This window comes from Anser anser (assembly GCF_964211835.1).
Source record: "Anser anser genome assembly, chromosome: Z".
Lineage (NCBI taxonomy): Eukaryota > Metazoa > Chordata > Aves > Anseriformes > Anatidae > Anser > Anser anser.
The window spans coordinates 88,112,252-88,128,987 of NC_139723.1; the positions used below are offsets into that span (position 1 = coordinate 88,112,252).

The window sequence follows — 16,736 nt, forward strand, 5'->3', positions numbered from 1 at the left end:
AATTATTCCCCCACCAGTCTGGGATGCTGCTTCTGTACCAAACTGCGCTTTCAGCTTCTGCAAAGTGTGTTCCTTTAAACAGTAATAAGGAACCTACTTTCTCCCAATACAGGGAAATAGACTGACTCTGATCAAAATGAAACATTTAATATGAATAGGTATTTTGTATCTGATTGTTAATTTCAGAGAATAATGAAAAGGTATGAAGTGCCTCTGCGCCGTTCACTGTTTCTGTGCTTTTTCTGTAACCAGTGTTGTAGCATCTAGTCATTAGCATGTACTGTTGCTTGTGGTCCCACTGGGTTTGTTACATGCGTTTGCCATCCATAGCAAATAATACTTCAATCTAGTGATCTTTTTGCCTTATCAACTCAACATTGCTGAACACCTTGGCCAGAGGTGCATATATTCTTTGTCAGCACCTTGAGGTTAAACTTTCTGTTCTGCAGATGACTTTTTTTTCCCCCCCTCTTCTTCTTCCCGTGACCTTGGTTGTAACAGCGGATCTGTTTTGGGGGTTGTACTGTAATTAGATCTCTGGAATGGTCTAGGTTAAGAAAACAACTGGATCGTATCAGACTGGTGTCAGAATTTCACTCACACTATTTCCTGGCACTTAAAGTCTGAAGTGGAAAATTTTACCTTGCAGCCTAGTAAAAAGAAAGCCCCAGCCCTGTGCTCTACAGGAGCAAAAGCCATTAAGGAAACTAACGTTGGCTAATAAGTTGCATGAGCAATACCTGAAAAATTCAGTAAGTTGCAGTTAAACTAGGTTTTACTATTTTGAACGCTCCCTCAGGCTGTGCCTTGTCTCATTTCTGAAGTTCAACAACTCAAATAAATCATTTGGTGTGAGCAAACTCCATAAGGTGTATTGTGGGAATACCCCTCCCAGAAGGAAACCGTGTTGCCATTGGACGTAGTGTTTGCTGTAGTGAGTAGAGAGCAAGAGGTAGTGGAAGTTTCCTGAAATTAAAACATCAGTCATCTCCTGTAAATCTTTGATAAAATTCCGTAGAGTGCTGATTGATTCAGGTGTGGATTTTGTGTAATGGAGGACAATTTTGAATGTCTTAGAATTAACTAAATGGAACTGTGTAAAACCAGATTACTTTCAAGTATAATTAATGGCAGAAACTTTCTTTGCTTGGAAGATAATTTAAGTGCAAATTTAAATGGTTGAATTGTATTTCTTAATCACTTTCCTATGTCTAAATTCTTTTTTAAAGGTATAAAGATTGTCATACAGCCAGACTCTCAAGCAGTGCTCTCTGGCCAGATTGTCAAGCTGTGTTGTTGGGCAACAGGACACCCATTTGTACATTACCAGTGGTTCAAACAGGAAAAAGAGGTAATAGAGGAAAGAAAATTTATATATATACACATACACGTATGTATGTATATAAAATATGGTGAAAAGAATAGCTAATGGCTACATAAACTAGTTTATGATATTCGTGGTGTTAGATGGGAATTTCTCTCCAATATTTTTTGAAGGCTCTTACTCTTAATTATAATGGGAGATGTTTGCTTCATCTGCTAATAAAAATAGAAGTTGAATAAACGCTATAATGACCCTATCAATGTGTTAAAACAGTGAGGCGGTTCAGTGAATTCAGAGCACTTCTTCATCCTTGGAGACTAATCCTGAAAACTGTAAGTTTAGTTGTGTCTCAGCCTACCAAGAAATTTCACACCCTGAGGAGAAACTGCTGCAGTGGAATAAATGTCAGTCACCATTGGTTTTAGACAGATGGAAACTGGTTCCAAAGACTGAGCAACTGAAGGCCTGAACTCAGTGGTGTCACAGACTTGGGTAAAATACCGGAGTGTATGTGAGCCAGTATCTCTGGAGTTTGAACAGCAGCACTTATGCTCGTATTTCTTGTCCTGATTATCTTCCTACAAAATAAATAAATTCAGGAAGAGTTATTTAACCAGCTTAAAAGCTCAGAAGCCTCTTAAATAGATGCACATGAATAATGCCTAGAAGAAAGTCCCTCTGTAAGCTACTAAGTGTGTAGAGCAAGAGTTTCTCATCCAAAATTTTTAAGCAAGTACGAGAGTTGAGGCTGCTGTTAATAAATATTCTAATATTGAGGAGTTGCTGAATAAATATTCTAATGTTTGATCCTAGTTTAGCTTAAATCAATCAAATCAAAGTATTTCTTGGTTCATGTGTGATTCAGGTTCCCTATGGTAATTCTCCAGAACTGGTTTTGAATCCAGTGAAAGTAAATGATGCTGGCTTCTACATCTGTCGAGTGAACAGTGAATCTTCATTTGCGTTCAGTCAGTGGGCACGACTAGAAGTTTGCGATCTCCAGGGTGCATCTCATGGTGAGTGGCAGAAGCTTTTTGTAGTGGGACATCTCTGTGTGGATTGTACCTTGAAGCTGAAGTCTGTTTTTCTCTAGAGTTCGAGTGAGCGTTTATTGGATGAACATGGTCTTCTGAAAGTCTGCCTTCCTGCTTGTTAGAGAAACTCGGGTCCCCATCACTGTCTTGTGTAGACATGGGAGAAGGGTGATTAAAAGGGTGATACTCAATTATTGTGCTCTTGTACTGGCTACAAAAGCAGAAGAGAAACAAAGTTCCACAATAACAGCTTTTCAGTGCTTCAAGGAGTCTTACAAAAAGGATGGAGAGGGACTCTTTACTGGGTAGATAATGATAGGATAAAGGGGAATCATCTTAAACTAATACAGGATAGATTTAGATTAGACATTAGGAAGAAATTCCTCACTGTAAGGGTAGTGAGGCACTGGAACAGTTTGCCCAGAGGAGCTGTGGATGCCCCATCCCCGGAGGTGTTCAAGGCCAGGCTGGGTGGGGCCTTGGCCAACCTGATCTAGTGGGTAGCGTCCCTGCCTATGGCAGGGGGGTTGGAACTGGGTGATCTTTAAGGCCCCTTCCAACCCAGGCCATTCTATGATTCTATGAATAGCGGATAAGAATAGATAGAAAACAGTGTATTGGAATCCCTTGAATTCCTAAAGGATTCTTGTACTTTTTAACTTTTTTTTTTTTTTTTTTTAACCTGAGCACAGACACAGTCTTTTATGCATGTTTGTCCTATGGGTTCTGGTCTGATAATCAGGAATTTTTGTCCACCACCTATTTGTTTTCTGCCTGTCTGAGAATAAAGATACTGGGTAAAGAAGAACTTGAGTTTCAGTGCTTTCCTGGCCACTAGAAAAAAGTCTTACCTTACACAGAAGCTCATAATACTTGTATGCTTAAAGCCTGGACACATAAGAAAACCTAGATTCTGTGGAAATGGAATGAGGGGTTAACTGCACTCCAAGCAAACAAGATAAGCACACTGATGAATGGAAAAGACTCTTTCCTTTCATTGTTGTCTTTGTTTTTTTGAAGGGAGCTTAATTAGTTTGCCTGAAAAGAAGATATGCATTTGTATTCAGCCTCAGCCACAAAACTTGACAGTGGGAGATGCTTTGGTATTAGAATGCAGAGCTGTTGGAAACCCAATTCCTCAATATCAGTGGTTCAGAAATGGATTTCCCTTGGCAAATGGGAGCAAAAATGTCTACATGGTAAGTTACTGCAGAGTGCTCTTGGGGGATTAATATGTAACCACCTTTAGCTTACTACATAAAGCTTCCTTGAAGAAAATAACTTTGTCATAGCCTTGATAACCTTTTATGCAAATACAGTTTCTAAGTAGCTATCCTGTTTTGTTACTCAAATGCCAATATGGCTCTGAGGCTCCAGGGTGCAAAATTGTAATCCTGAACATGTTTCAGGTGGTAGTCATGGGGTGGACAGCTACAGTGTATTTTGGATTAGAGAGATTTATTGACATAACAAAGATTAAGTACCAGTAAAAGTGAAAGCTTGTGTTTCTATCCCAGACTGCAAAGCTCTGTGATTTGTAAGATCTGTTACATTTAATGCTTAAAGCATCTCAGGCCTGTTAGGTGGATTTGCACTCTTTCTTCAATTCTTGAAAGCATTTCTAGAATGCATGCTGTTCGGCTTACTGTAGAATGAGGGTATCAGAAAATTGTGGATTTGTTTAGGTTTTGCTTTTAATTTTTACTGTTTCTTATGTGGGGGCTTAAATGAAGCTGATAAAGATATTCTTCTGGGGCCTGGCAGGATGACTGTGATTGTGCTCACCTAGGTAACTTGTGTGGACATGGAACATGGGGGAACATATTGGTGTCACGTGTTCAATGACCAGGAAGACCAAGACAGCAAGAAGATAGAAGTTGTTGTAGGTAAGGAGTTTTTCAGTTTGATAGAGGTCAGCTGATTTATCAATTTCTTCACTATCACTCGAACTTGCTTTTCAGACTTCTAGTATTAAGCCAAGCACGTAATCTTCTATATTTTTAGTTTATCCGTTTGTTAAAATAGTGTTGCTTGCTGACAGCAAAGGCAATTTTAAAGTTCTGTAAGTTATAAAGTGCTTTGGGTTTTTACGGTAGCTAGCATAAAAATGCTACCACTTTTTGGCATTGCTAGTATGAGCGTAGCTTATCAACAGATGGTGAACTGTTTTCTTTATATTCTTGTTTTTGACAACAGTTTAAACCTCGATTTCATTAACATCTTGTTAGTGATTTGAACTGTGTTACACTGAGCTCTTTAGCAATCAGGGCAGGTGAGATTATTCACAGCAAGTGGAATAAATGGATATAAAACTGTTTAGGGGTGTGCATGTATTTGCAGTAAACTAAAGAGGAGATCTGTTTATATAGCTTCTAGATTTATCTGGGACTACTATTGCATAATTCATATGAAAAGTTCTTTCCTATCCTAAGACCATTCTAATACTCCTGAATTTTAGTAATAATTACTATACAGTATCACAGTCAGTGCTGAAAGATTTATACTGCTGTAAAATGAGCCAGATTACAGAGAAGCTTGGAAGTGACCTTTTTCTTCCATTTTGTGTGCTAACTCTCATAACTGAGAGCAATTGTCTTCCAATTTCCCCCCGCTTAAAACACAAGGAAGGAAATCTATGGCAGTGGAGTGCACAGAAGGTAAAGTAACTCTTTAGTTGTCAATCAATTTTTAAAGATTAATGATTGGGATGATGTATTACTAAGTGCATTGCTGAAAAGTATATGTGGGTTAAGAGCTTCAGTGTGCTTTAAAACACTGATGTGTGATGTAACGTTCCTTCTGCATGTGCTTCTCTCTTCTTTGCTTTGATAGCATCATCTAAAGCTTATGGGGGGAAAAAAAGCAAGCTTTCTTCTGTGATATTTTTTTTTTGATTTTTGTACTGTTTTTGTGCCCTGTACTTATAATTTCTGTTAAAACACAAAGATGTTGAGATCTCTTTAGCTGGGCTCCAGGAAGCAACATCCTTGCAAGAAAAACTTGGTATGTTTATGGACCTGGATGACCTTAAAGAGCTGAATAGAGCTGGTTCCACTGTCAGGTCTGTGTCTGCAAGAGGTGTTGCCAGCAGCCTTATTAGGTTGATTTCTTTTCTCCTTTGCATTGCTACCATGGGAAGAGTTGTATTGTGACCTTTATGTTGATGCTATCAATTAATTACTGAGACTCTTAAAGTCTGTAAAATTTACACAGCGGGGTATTATACATAAAGATGTAAGGCTGCTTACAGAAGCTGCCCTGCCCCAAGTTGATCTACCAGCAGTGAAGGAAACAAATGCATTTGTTTTGCAAGGCACTATAAACATCTCTTTACTCTTTTTTTTTGGAATTAAGCTGCTGTGCAACGTTTCTTGTTCAATCTTTAACTGGAGCTGATGTTCCCCTTTAGCTCCTTTGTTAAAGGTTTGACATTGTGAGGTTGTTGCGTACTAGTATGTACGAGTAACACAAATTTCAGCGTCAGCCACTTCCACAGCATAGCTTCTGTGACATCTCTTTGAGCCTTAACATGCTTTCTGGCTTGAAGAGGTGTCTACGTTACATGATAGAGCACTGGGCAGAAGCCTACTAGTTGTCTGTAATTCAACAAGCCTTTGAAGAAGAAGATAACCACTGTGTTAACTGCTGGGGTCTGCACTCAAATTACAGTTTGCTTGGATGCAAGTTTGAAGGCCAGGTTGGATGGAGCTTTGCACAACCTGATCTAGTGGGAGGTGTCCCTACCCGTGGCAGAGGGGTCCTTAAGGTCCCTTCCAACCCAAACCATTGTATGATTCTAAGGTTGTTCTGCTACTAAGCTGCATTAAAACTCATGCTAGTTTCACTTCAGTTAACTAGAGTTTCCCGTGTGGATATGTGAGCCTGCTCTTGGGGCTTGAAAGATCTGCCTAGTGCTCCGCTGTGTGGAGCAGGCCTGTTCCAAGAGACCTCTGGTGCTTCGTATAAATGATTTTTCTTTTTCATAGTTTCCAGTATTCTGAAAATAGATAGGTGAAACCTCTGATAGTTTAGAGTGTTTGAAAAATATATCTGAAAATTATATCCTTCTAAATATACGTGGCCTTACGAAGTAAGACTTCTTGCTCAGGATGTTGCTTTTTAAGCAGTCCTTAAAACATCTATTTTTCGCATGGCAGATTCTGATGTCTTGTTCCTTATTCATTCAAGCTGCTCGCATGCCTGTGGGCCTGAGGCATAGTATGTTTCTACCTCTGTTTTCAGCTATATTGTAATATTTTGTCTAGTATACCTTAGTATGATTCTATGATTCTAGTATTTTGATGCAGGATTTTCTCTTCTGTGCATGTGCAATAAACATAAAGTTAGATTTACAGAAATACAAAGCCAAAAATATTTTAGAAAGATAGCTTGTTTTCTAGGTTTTTGACTTTAACTAATAATGGCATGACATAGATATATTAATTATGTATGTATTAATAGAATATATATTTTTTGTATCTTGTTTAAACTATGAATTTTATTGGTGCTTTTCTTCACAGAAGATCTAAGTGATCTTCAAAAAACAGGTAAGTGCTATGTTTTGAAAAGCTTTAATTTCACATCTTCATTTCATGTTACAATTCAATGAAGCCTAGCTTGGTTACAATATTTAGTTTACATTTTTTGGATGTGTTTATAATTGGGGATTTATTAGTGACAGGTATCATGTTAAGGGCAGTACCACCTACTGGTCCCAATAAACCAACTTGAAGATATGCAATGAACCATAGAGTTGCTATTATCTTTTCAAAATCACACAAAGCTGCTCTTTTATACTGCATACATGCTTGTTATGTAAATGCAGAAGAAATCGTGTTTTGTTTTCTTGTCTGTGGCTTTGTTGAGCTCTAAGTTTTACTATGTTGCTGCTTTTGAAGATGATTACGGTGAATGAAGTATAAGATGTCTGGCTGTCACCAATGATAGATTGAGTTGGTATATTTCATAAATTCATGTTGGAGTGAGCTAATGTGACTTGAAGCCTGTTTGATATTTATTATAGAAACAAAAGTCTGAAATAATACCCTATCAGGGATTATCTCTGATAGTGTTCCTAAAATATCAAATCACAGAAGTCATAATTTCCTGGGTTAGACATCAAAGATACGTTTACTTCTGCCAAGGCTTAGTCACTGAAAGATAGTTCAGTAGTGTTGTCGTGACATGTTATCCAGGGTTAGGCTTTGCAGGGCATTGGCTTTACGATCCCTTTGTGAAGTACAAAATAAAAGATTTTTCACATATCCAATTGTCATCTCTGCTACTATCTCCATCTTACATATCTGCATTTCATTTGGAGAATATGAACTGTTTCAGACATTACTGAAAATGCTGACATGCAGTTTGTAAAATTCAAAATAAGTTTCTAATATTTCTTAATAAATAGGACTAGCCATTCATATCCTACTGGGGTATGTTTGCTGGGAGGAGGTCAAAGAAATCAGGTAAATAACAACAACAAAAAAGCACTTTTATTTTCTTAAAACCAGCAAAGAAATTAAGTTATTAAAGCCTTACTAGTAGACTGTTGCTGTATGGAACGTGCAGTTCACTTTTTGATGCTGACAACTATGACTGTACTTACTGATGATCTGTTCTTGTAATTGATTTCATGCAGACCTACAAGAACAATCAAGTGACAGACCTTTTGGTAAGTAGTTTTGCAGATGTAATGAACACTTGTATTTCTTATCTAGGAGATAAAGTTGCTTCTGAGTTTTGCTTTTTCTGCCATTGCTTATGAAATAACTTGTGAAATAGCTGCAGGGAGGGAGACGCCTGCATTTCTATAGCCCTTTATAATGTTTGGTTGCCCTTTGGCTAGTAAGCTGTGGTGAGGGCACCAGTATTTTTAGTGACTTGGTGGAGTGTCTGCGACTTCTTGCCTGTTTCAGTTTACTGTTACAAATTCCTCTGGCTGTGACCTTAACAGGTGTGTTACACCATTATTTTGAATACTTAAGCGGTTGGAGATCGTGGCATTAGGGTGAGGTGAGAAAAGGGATTGGTGTTGTCTGTTACGAGAGTATGTTGTGCCCGCAAGCTCAGCTTCAACTGTGCACAGTGCATGGAGTTGTTGATCCTGAGCTGCAGCTCGCTGAGGTAGATGGATAGGATATGTGTTTTGAAGAACAGTTGGTGGGGATTTTTAATCATATTCTTAACTTTGCATCATAGACTTGAGTGTGGTCAGGTGTGTTGTCTTTGTCAGTGCCAAACCAGGTGGAAGGGCTGCCAGACTATGTCAAAATCTTACCTCTCTCAGGCTCTTCAGCATGAGGGGGAGTGTAAGTGCAGTTCTGGCTCATCTTTTCTAAATTGTATAGCAAACTCACACTTTTAAAAGTATTTTTCAAAACCAGTCTTCTACTGTCACTGTACATCTTTCTCTGCCGTTAAAATAGTCCACGCTGTTCAAGACTTTGAAGGTTTTTCAGCTGCAAGAATGTTAAAAGTGAGTTGGGAATCTTGCTAAAGGAATTGAAATGTTAGATGCTGAGGCTATGGACAGAGGATGCCTCCTGGGTATGTGGGGTTACTGACTCCGAAGCAGATTTGGGGCAGTCATATGATCCTATTTGCAACCGGAGCAGTAGGACAGTAGTTCCTTTTGGAGAGGAGAAGTAACAAATAAACCAGAGGAGAAGTGCCTTGCTTTGAATAAATGCCTTTCTGTACCTTGGCGTACAATTTTTGGATAAAAATGAGACTACCTGTCTCTGAAGCACTTCTTTCAATGTAAATTTTTTTCTTCAGTTTCATAGCTGCTCTGTTTACTCGGGACAGAAATACTTCTGGCTGTATTAAAATCAGCATGAATGTATCTCCAGCTATAAGAATATCATTAGGCTTCCCTCCCAGTTTTTAAATTCCTCTTCTCTCAGTTTTTAACTACAGCAACAGAAGAAGAGGCCTAACGAAATGGGACCTTTTGTTTAGCAACCAAAGAAACCTTAACAAACAGAAAAAAAATGACTTCACTTCTGACCTAAATAAAGTTTTCTGTTATTTAAGTAAAAGCTTCTACTTAAAACATACCATGTTTTAGCAAGATGTGAATGTAGGAGTTGGAGATATGAAAGTGGTCTTTTGTGTGTGAGATGTTTTTTTTTTTGTTTTGTTTTATTTTTAAGAAGCACGAGATTTTTTGAATCTGCAGGTTCCTTTCAGTTGTCATAATGCTGGCCTGGGGGGTGGGAGTGGTGGAGTATAACCGGCTATAGCTTTAGCAACTTGCCTTAAGAATTTCCATGTTTATTAAATTTCCCTCTGTATGGAGGAATTCAGTAATTGTGCTTTCAGGAAAAGTTAAAGAAATGACATATAGTCTTAGTGACTCACTTCTTGATAAATTATCCTGTCTTAGATGCCTCACGTTTCAGATATGTTGACTGTCAGAACATGCTGAAATGTTTCTTTGTTCTTTGAATGAGAATTGAGTTGAGCTGTATAGTTGATACAGAATGACTTGCAAATATTGTGCCTGAAGTGATGTTGGATACTATTGTTGCTTTGGAATAAATTAAATTTAAGGTATTGAATCCAGGGAATACAACAAATGTGCTGCGGTTTTGTTTTTCCTTTGTCTTTGCAGCAACAGACAAAGTAGCTCTCTTAATTGGAAATATGAACTACTGGAATCACCCCCGACTCAAGGCTCCGATGGTGGATGTCTATGAATTGACCAACTTGCTAAGACAGATGGATTTCAAAGTTGTTTCTTTGCTGGATCTTACTGAGTCTGAGATGCGAAATGCCGTGGATGAATTTCTGCTTCTCCTCGACAGAGGAGTATATGGTAAGAACATGTGGGATCCCTTCTGAAATAGGTCAGTTTCATGATATGTGAAACACACAAACATCATATATCTACCTCTACCAGTTCCCTGAATGTGGCAATAAAACAAACTTCATTGCAAATAGCATGTATGTAGAGTGGGAAAAGTCAAAGGATATGCTGGTGGCTGTGTTTGACTTTGGTTTAAAAGCATTAATGTTACTTTATTATTGGAACAGATAAAATCTTTGAACTTTTTTCTTTAACTACACCTAAAACTGCAGTGTACTTCTGTGTTCGATACTATCAGTGTGTTTGTCTGCCAACAGCTGCTGCATCTGTGTAGTGTATTTGACAACGTACTCTGCAGAAAATGCACATTTCTGCTGATCTTATAAGCAAGAGCAAGAACGGTCTGTGTCTTCTGTATTACTGTGTTACGGCTAAGAGCTCGTAGCAGAGTAGTCAAAAATGTGTAACTGCAGTATGCAAGACTACGTGTAGTCTTGAACAGCAGACCATGCTGCTCTTAAGAGACCTTTTAAATACCTTCTTCTTAAACACCTTCTCTGTCCTCCTTCCCCCTTTCCTGTGCCTGCAAGTTACTGTTTTGGTTAAGGTTGACTAGCCCCTTGGTGTGTTCGGACTCCTAGTTTGCACTTCTGCTGAGGAAGTGGGGAACAGCCAGAAGTACAGCATGCAGTATGTTCTGAACTTGCTCGTGGGACTGGGACCTTTCTGTTCATCCTCTGTCTTTCTACTGGCTGTCTACAGACTGCTCTTTCCTTCTGGACTTCCATCCTTCTGGAGCTCTTTGGGAGGGGCTGCTATGCTCTCTTAGTCCTTGCTCACCAGATCTTTAAAGAACAGAGGAAGAGGTGTGCTTTTCTCTGCCTTGACAGTAAGCTGCACTCTGATACCAGGTGTGTTGGGAGTTGGGGGGGTGGGGGGGGAATCATGTTTTGTTCTCTTCTCTTTCTGCCAAATTTTCAGGTTAAGTAGAAATCCTTATTTTTTGGATTGCAGGTTTCTTTCAGTTGTCATGACACTGGCCTGGCAAGCACAGAGTTTTTCATAAAGTCCTTAAGAGGGAGTGAAAAAGTTCTGCAAACCTGAATTTCTACTCCAAACTCAGATACAGCTATTGTTTCACAGCTTTGTGGACAGTCTGAATGCAGAGTGTAAAACTCAGCCTTTCTGCGCACATTATGTGGGAAACTTAATACACAGTTACACTGCTTAAGCAGGCAACAGCCCTCTAAATTGCACCATCACTTTAATAATTGTTCTGCAACATCTTATCAGTATTGAAGTTACAGGAGTACAAATTAAGCATATTGAAAGGTGTGTGTTTAACACATCTCTTTTTTTCCCCTATGTTCTTGTTAATTGGAGTCACATTTATTTATAAGATACCTGTAACATAATAATAATTTTAAGCTGTCCTCTACCTATTGCATAGGAGTTGCCATCTTCTGGGATGAAGACTAACCAATCAAGTCTGATACATGTTGTTACTGCTGGTCTGCACTGATTCTTAGATGATTAGGCAAGACAAAGAATTTATGAATAAGCCTGACTTTGAGAGAAAAAGCACAAGGGTGGAACTGGTGGCTGTGCTGGCTGGGATGTGATGGAATCGATCCACTCAGCAAAAAACCATAATGCCTTAGGTGGAAAAGGCCTACAATGACCCAACTTGGATTGGAAAAAAAAATGTTTTGCTGGGCTCTGAGGAGTTTGCTGCTGACTGCCCCTACCTTTGTCATTTTTTCTAAATGCTGTTTGCATAAATGACTAGAAATCCTTTAGAACAGAGATCAGAAAGCTCATCCAATTGTACTGTTTAAATTGTGGAACTTTTTATAGTAATATCCAGTCAAGAAAACATTGTTCAATTCTTTTTTGTAACACAAGGTCAAGTTATTTCTTAGTATGACTTTTTAAATGGTGTGTTACCTGATGCTCTGTGCAGAACTGGATGATCTGACATTTGGGCATTTACATCGGAGCCAAAACTCGTATGATATGGAGACTAATTATGGCAGTAAAGTTTAGTAGACTTTCTGGTAGCTGTTTTCTCATTTTGTACCCTGGGGAATAGATGTGCTCATGCATTTGAGTGAGCTTTTAGATTCTTGCACCTTCTCATTTTTTTTCTGTAATTGTTGACAAGAATTTAGAAAATAAAGTACTGAAAGGCATTAATAAGTTTCTCACCAGCAACATATGAAAGCTCTTAAAAGCCATGTTTTGGCAGCTATATTTTCCCAGCAAGTTGATATTTCTGAAAGAAAAGCAGAGTGTTCTTTCAGTAGTGTTTGACAATAACTACTTTGTGATCGCTTTGTTCTTTCTGGATAGTGTCTACTAATGTCTTAAAGCATATAAAAGATGCTGTCAGGGCACAAATAGATGATGATTTATTGCGTTTTTAGTGGGCATAGCTCCAAACAGAAGCATAGCAGATACTTGTGCTCAGTCCTTGTTACACATACTTGTGATGCCTAATATGACATTGGGTAATTGCTGCTTACTGCCAGGAAAGTGGCATTTCAGATATTGTTCCTTAAGAGCAAGACTAGTAAACAACATGATGATGATGGTCTCCTCTAATGTCTTAGTTTATGTTGTTTTAAATGTAATGTGCAATTAGTATTCTGTCCTACAAAGGACAAAAGCATAAACCCATATGTTTTAAAGACTAATAGTAGTTCAGCTTTTTTCTTTACAAAAAAAAAAAAAAAAGGTGCTGATATCACTTAAACGCTGACGTCTGTGAGGAACTTGAGCCTACTTAAAATTGTTGTGCCAAAGTGTCTAATGAGGCCCTCCAAACATGTTTGCTTACTCTGGGTATGCAGAGGCTTATTTCTGATCTTGAGCTCAACAGATTAACTGTTGAAGGTACTTATCAACAAAAACCACGCTGCAGTTGTCTACTCAATGGAAGAAAAAAAAAAAAGAAACGTAGTTATTTCTGAAATATTCCTATTCATTGAGAAAACGCTCTGATAAATCGTGTTCATGCCCTTTCCAATACTTTTTCTACTGCAAAAAGACAGCATGCGTCTCTGTGTATTCAGTTCATGTTACGGTAGGATGAAGGTCAAGGCACTTTTGCTTGCTTGACTTCGTGTTCTGAGTGCTCTGTAACAACAAAAAATTCCTCCTGCACAAATGGTGTCGAGGATAGCTGTCCCAAAACTGAGAATGGAAATGGCATGAATCTGTGGTGCTTTATCCAGGTATTTTGTAGCTCTGGATGCTTGTCTTTGCTCCGGAGCTTTTTTGCAGGTTGGCGGGTGCTTATTTGCAGCTGCCATTCAGAGTGTGCTACAAGAGCCTCGCCGATCTGACGCGAAGGAAACAGCCCTCAGGGTGCTTGCAGTCACATGGAGTAAAAAACTTCAAGTTGGCATCAATTTTTTTCTCTCTCTGTTATTGTAAAGACAACATGGTATTCTTAGCACAGTGCCCCGTGAGAATGGAGCCGTGACTGCTGCAGTGCAAACTCCAGTGGCAGCAGGCAAAAAGCTGAGGAAAGCTGGAGGTCACCAGCTAGAGCAGTGGCTGGGTTGGTGCTGTATGGTACAGGCATCTTGGCCACTGCTCCCGTGAGGTGAGCCAAGTCCACGTGCCATCAGTTGAGTTGGGCAGATCTGGTGCTGGGTTTCCATAGGCCTTTAGCAGTTATTTCCTTGTTTTGGATGGACAGGTGCATATGTCTATTGTTACTTATTGTCTGCATTCAAAGTGGTGGCATGTCCTGTTAGGAAGCCATCTGACAGCGGACTTTGGTTTGCCCTCATTTAGCGTAATCTGCGGGACATGTTGGAAAAGGGTAACTTTTAGCTGTGGGGAATAGTACTGTTAGGATTTTATTGCTTCATGTATAATATATTCCAATAGTCCATATCCACTATTCCTTTCTAATTGATTTCTTAATTAAAGAAAGCAAGTTGTTAACTTCATTGTTAGGAAGCAAAACAATCCAATGAGAAGGCAATGGGAACGTAAGTAAATGTTCTGTTTTAGCATAGCTACAACTGATTAATTTGGGCTTGAAAAACTTAAATCGAAGTATTTAAAAGATGTTACCTTTGTGTTTTTTCTGCAATTTTTTTCTTGATTTTAACAGTTGTTTTCAGTTTTTGCAAGGCTCACTGATATGTTCTTAAATTTAACACACTGGTTTCCTTCAGTCAGTCCAATTACTTACCTAATGTATGCTTAGATATATAATCTCAAATACATCCTCGATTTAGGTCCAGATCCAAACTCTGTGGAAAAGAAATTTAGGAGTCCCTTTCACTTAGGGCGTGACACGAGATCATTGACAGTGGCGCTTCATTTTTAACTTGTTTGAAACTAATGTTTTAATCACACGTTTAAAATTCTGTGCCCTTTAGACATTTATAACAGTTTGATTTAATTAAAAGGTCATTTTCCAAGACTTTGGAAGGAGAATAGCCATTAAGCTCTTGAAGTGAAGCCTTAAGTCCTGGAGTTTACCTTGTATGCACTTGCTTGCTGCTTATCTTGACTATGCAAGTTTCCCATAAAAAGAAATTGAGCACTGCTGATTGAATGGAGCAGTTAGCAAGGTCTTGGCATAGGTGCTAATGACTTGAGAACTTACAAGTAAAAGAAAACGCAAGGCTTAGTTTGAAGGGATATAGTTATATCTTGGTATTCCTTTACAGGACATGCAGGGCTGTGCAAGAGAAGTATTTTCAGTTGCTGTAGCTATCAGTAACGAAAAGGGAGAGCATGTAGCATGCCTACCTACGCAAGCTGAATTGAATATTGATCTTTTAGTATGTTAGGGCGAGGTTTGTTTTTAGTAAATATTCAAGTTTTATTGTGATACTAAAAGCAGCTGTGAAATTTGTAGGAATAAAGGCATAACAAGACCATGTCTACAGTTAGCATAAATTGTCATGTCTCTGCCGACTTTGATTCAGTTGCTGTGCTATGTACTAATTAAAGATCTGACCCATGGACTTATTTGTATAGATAAATAAAAACTCCTCTTAAAAAATGAAACTTGCTGATAAGCAAAAACAGCACTGGGAACAGACAACAGGAAAACTTAATTGAATCATACAAGCTTCTGGCAACTGCATGTTTTGGCAGAAGAAGGCATTAGTTCCAAGATAGTCTAATTTTACTGCAAATTGATGTGACCTTAATGTTTCATGTTTTAATTCATATATGAATTAAATCTAAGTTATAGATTGTAGTTCCCTTTTCAGAATTACAAAGAGCTTTTTTAATTACATGATTTATTTTCTTTATATAAAATTGTTGTGTGCTTTTTGAAGATTTTAAATCTTCAAAACTACTGTAGCCTTACGTATTGACACATGAAGATGATTGGAGGATAATTTGTTGTGTCTAGGTAAGAAATTCTTTGTTTAGCAGAGGCACAGGAGTTATGGGTTCATGCAACTGTAAAGAGAGATAGATGTCATCAAATAAAAATGAGTTGTTGGTAGTTTGGTAATACAAATGTGCTCCGGAATCCTATCAAGCATAACCACTGAATAATATTTTTTTTCCCCTATAAATCTAAAAAAAAAAAAATTGAAAAATGCTGTCATAGTGTAAAACAGCTATTGCTTTTTTTCTTGTTAAGCTAATTTTAAGAATTGCCAATGATAATAGTAAGTTTAAAAAGAAAAGAGAATAGTTTGCAAGGTGACAATTTCTTCCTTCTACAAAAAAAAAAAAATCCAACCAAACTGTTCAGGGTTATCTTTTCTGGCTGTAAAATCTGCACTGACTCTTAGCTACACAAAGCTTTGTAGTTGCACATGTGGAGAAGCTGTTTTACAGTTGGCACGGTTCCTTGCTTATATCTGTGAGTTATATATAGTAGATAACAGATTGTTTCTGTTAGAGGTCATAACTCTACTTAAAGCACTTTAAGAGTATTTAGCTATCTTCATTTGTGTGATTGATATAAATATCTAATTGATTCTGTTTCATGAGTTGAAAATTGTTTTTTTTTTCACTTCTCTGCGCATTGTGAAGTTGATATTACTTTTTTTTTCCTCTTCCTCTTCCTTCCTGTTTTAACAAAGGCATATTGATACCAAAAAACCTACTTCGAGTAGCTTGAAGGATCTTAATCTCCCGCAGACGCATAGTGTGCATGAGGTTTTTTAACGTGGTAAAATTGATGGGAACGTTCCAGTGTACTCTTAAGCTGTGTTTTCAGTTAAATCTGTTTGATCTCTCAGGTTTGTTGTACTATGCTGGCCATGGCTACGAAAACTATGGAAACAGTTTCATGGTTCCTATTGATGCTCCAAATCCCTACCGATCTGCAAACTGTCTGTGTGTACAAAACATCCTCAAATTAATGCAGGAAAAAGAGACGGGGCTCAACGTATTCCTGTTGGATATGTGTCGGAAAAGGTATAATCTAATCTAATAGTTCATGAATAGTGAGAAGTATTGTTAAATGTTTGAGGGGTGTTTCTGGTTCGTGATAGAGGGGGAGAGAATATAATGATAGTAGTTTCAGGAACCAGCTGTGAAGTTCAGTTTATTCACTGCAGTAAGAGATTAA

The 16,736-nt window shown here is 38.2% G+C and overlaps 1 protein-coding gene across 2 annotated transcripts in view; it reads left to right on the forward strand.

The window, feature by feature from the left end:
- The window catches only part of LOC310889347 (mucosa-associated lymphoid tissue lymphoma translocation protein 1-like), a 35,472-nt gene that overhangs the window by 3,498 nt on the left and 15,238 nt on the right, over nt 1-16,736 (forward strand). The window contains exons 3-11 of one of the 2 annotated variants that reach the window (XM_083816701.1): nt 1,230-1,351; nt 2,190-2,340; nt 3,379-3,557; nt 4,148-4,244; nt 4,983-5,015; nt 6,879-6,905; nt 7,997-8,029; nt 9,974-10,177; nt 16,405-16,582. In XM_083816701.1, the coding sequence (XP_083672827.1) occupies nt 1,230-1,351; nt 2,190-2,340; nt 3,379-3,557; nt 4,148-4,244; nt 4,983-5,015; nt 6,879-6,905; nt 7,997-8,029; nt 9,974-10,177; nt 16,405-16,582 (1,024 nt within the window). The remainder of the gene's footprint in view (nt 1-1,229; nt 1,352-2,189; nt 2,341-3,378; nt 3,558-4,147; nt 4,245-4,982; nt 5,016-6,878; nt 6,906-7,996; nt 8,030-9,973; nt 10,178-16,404; nt 16,583-16,736) is intronic. The other variant, XM_083816702.1, reaches the window with a different exon arrangement.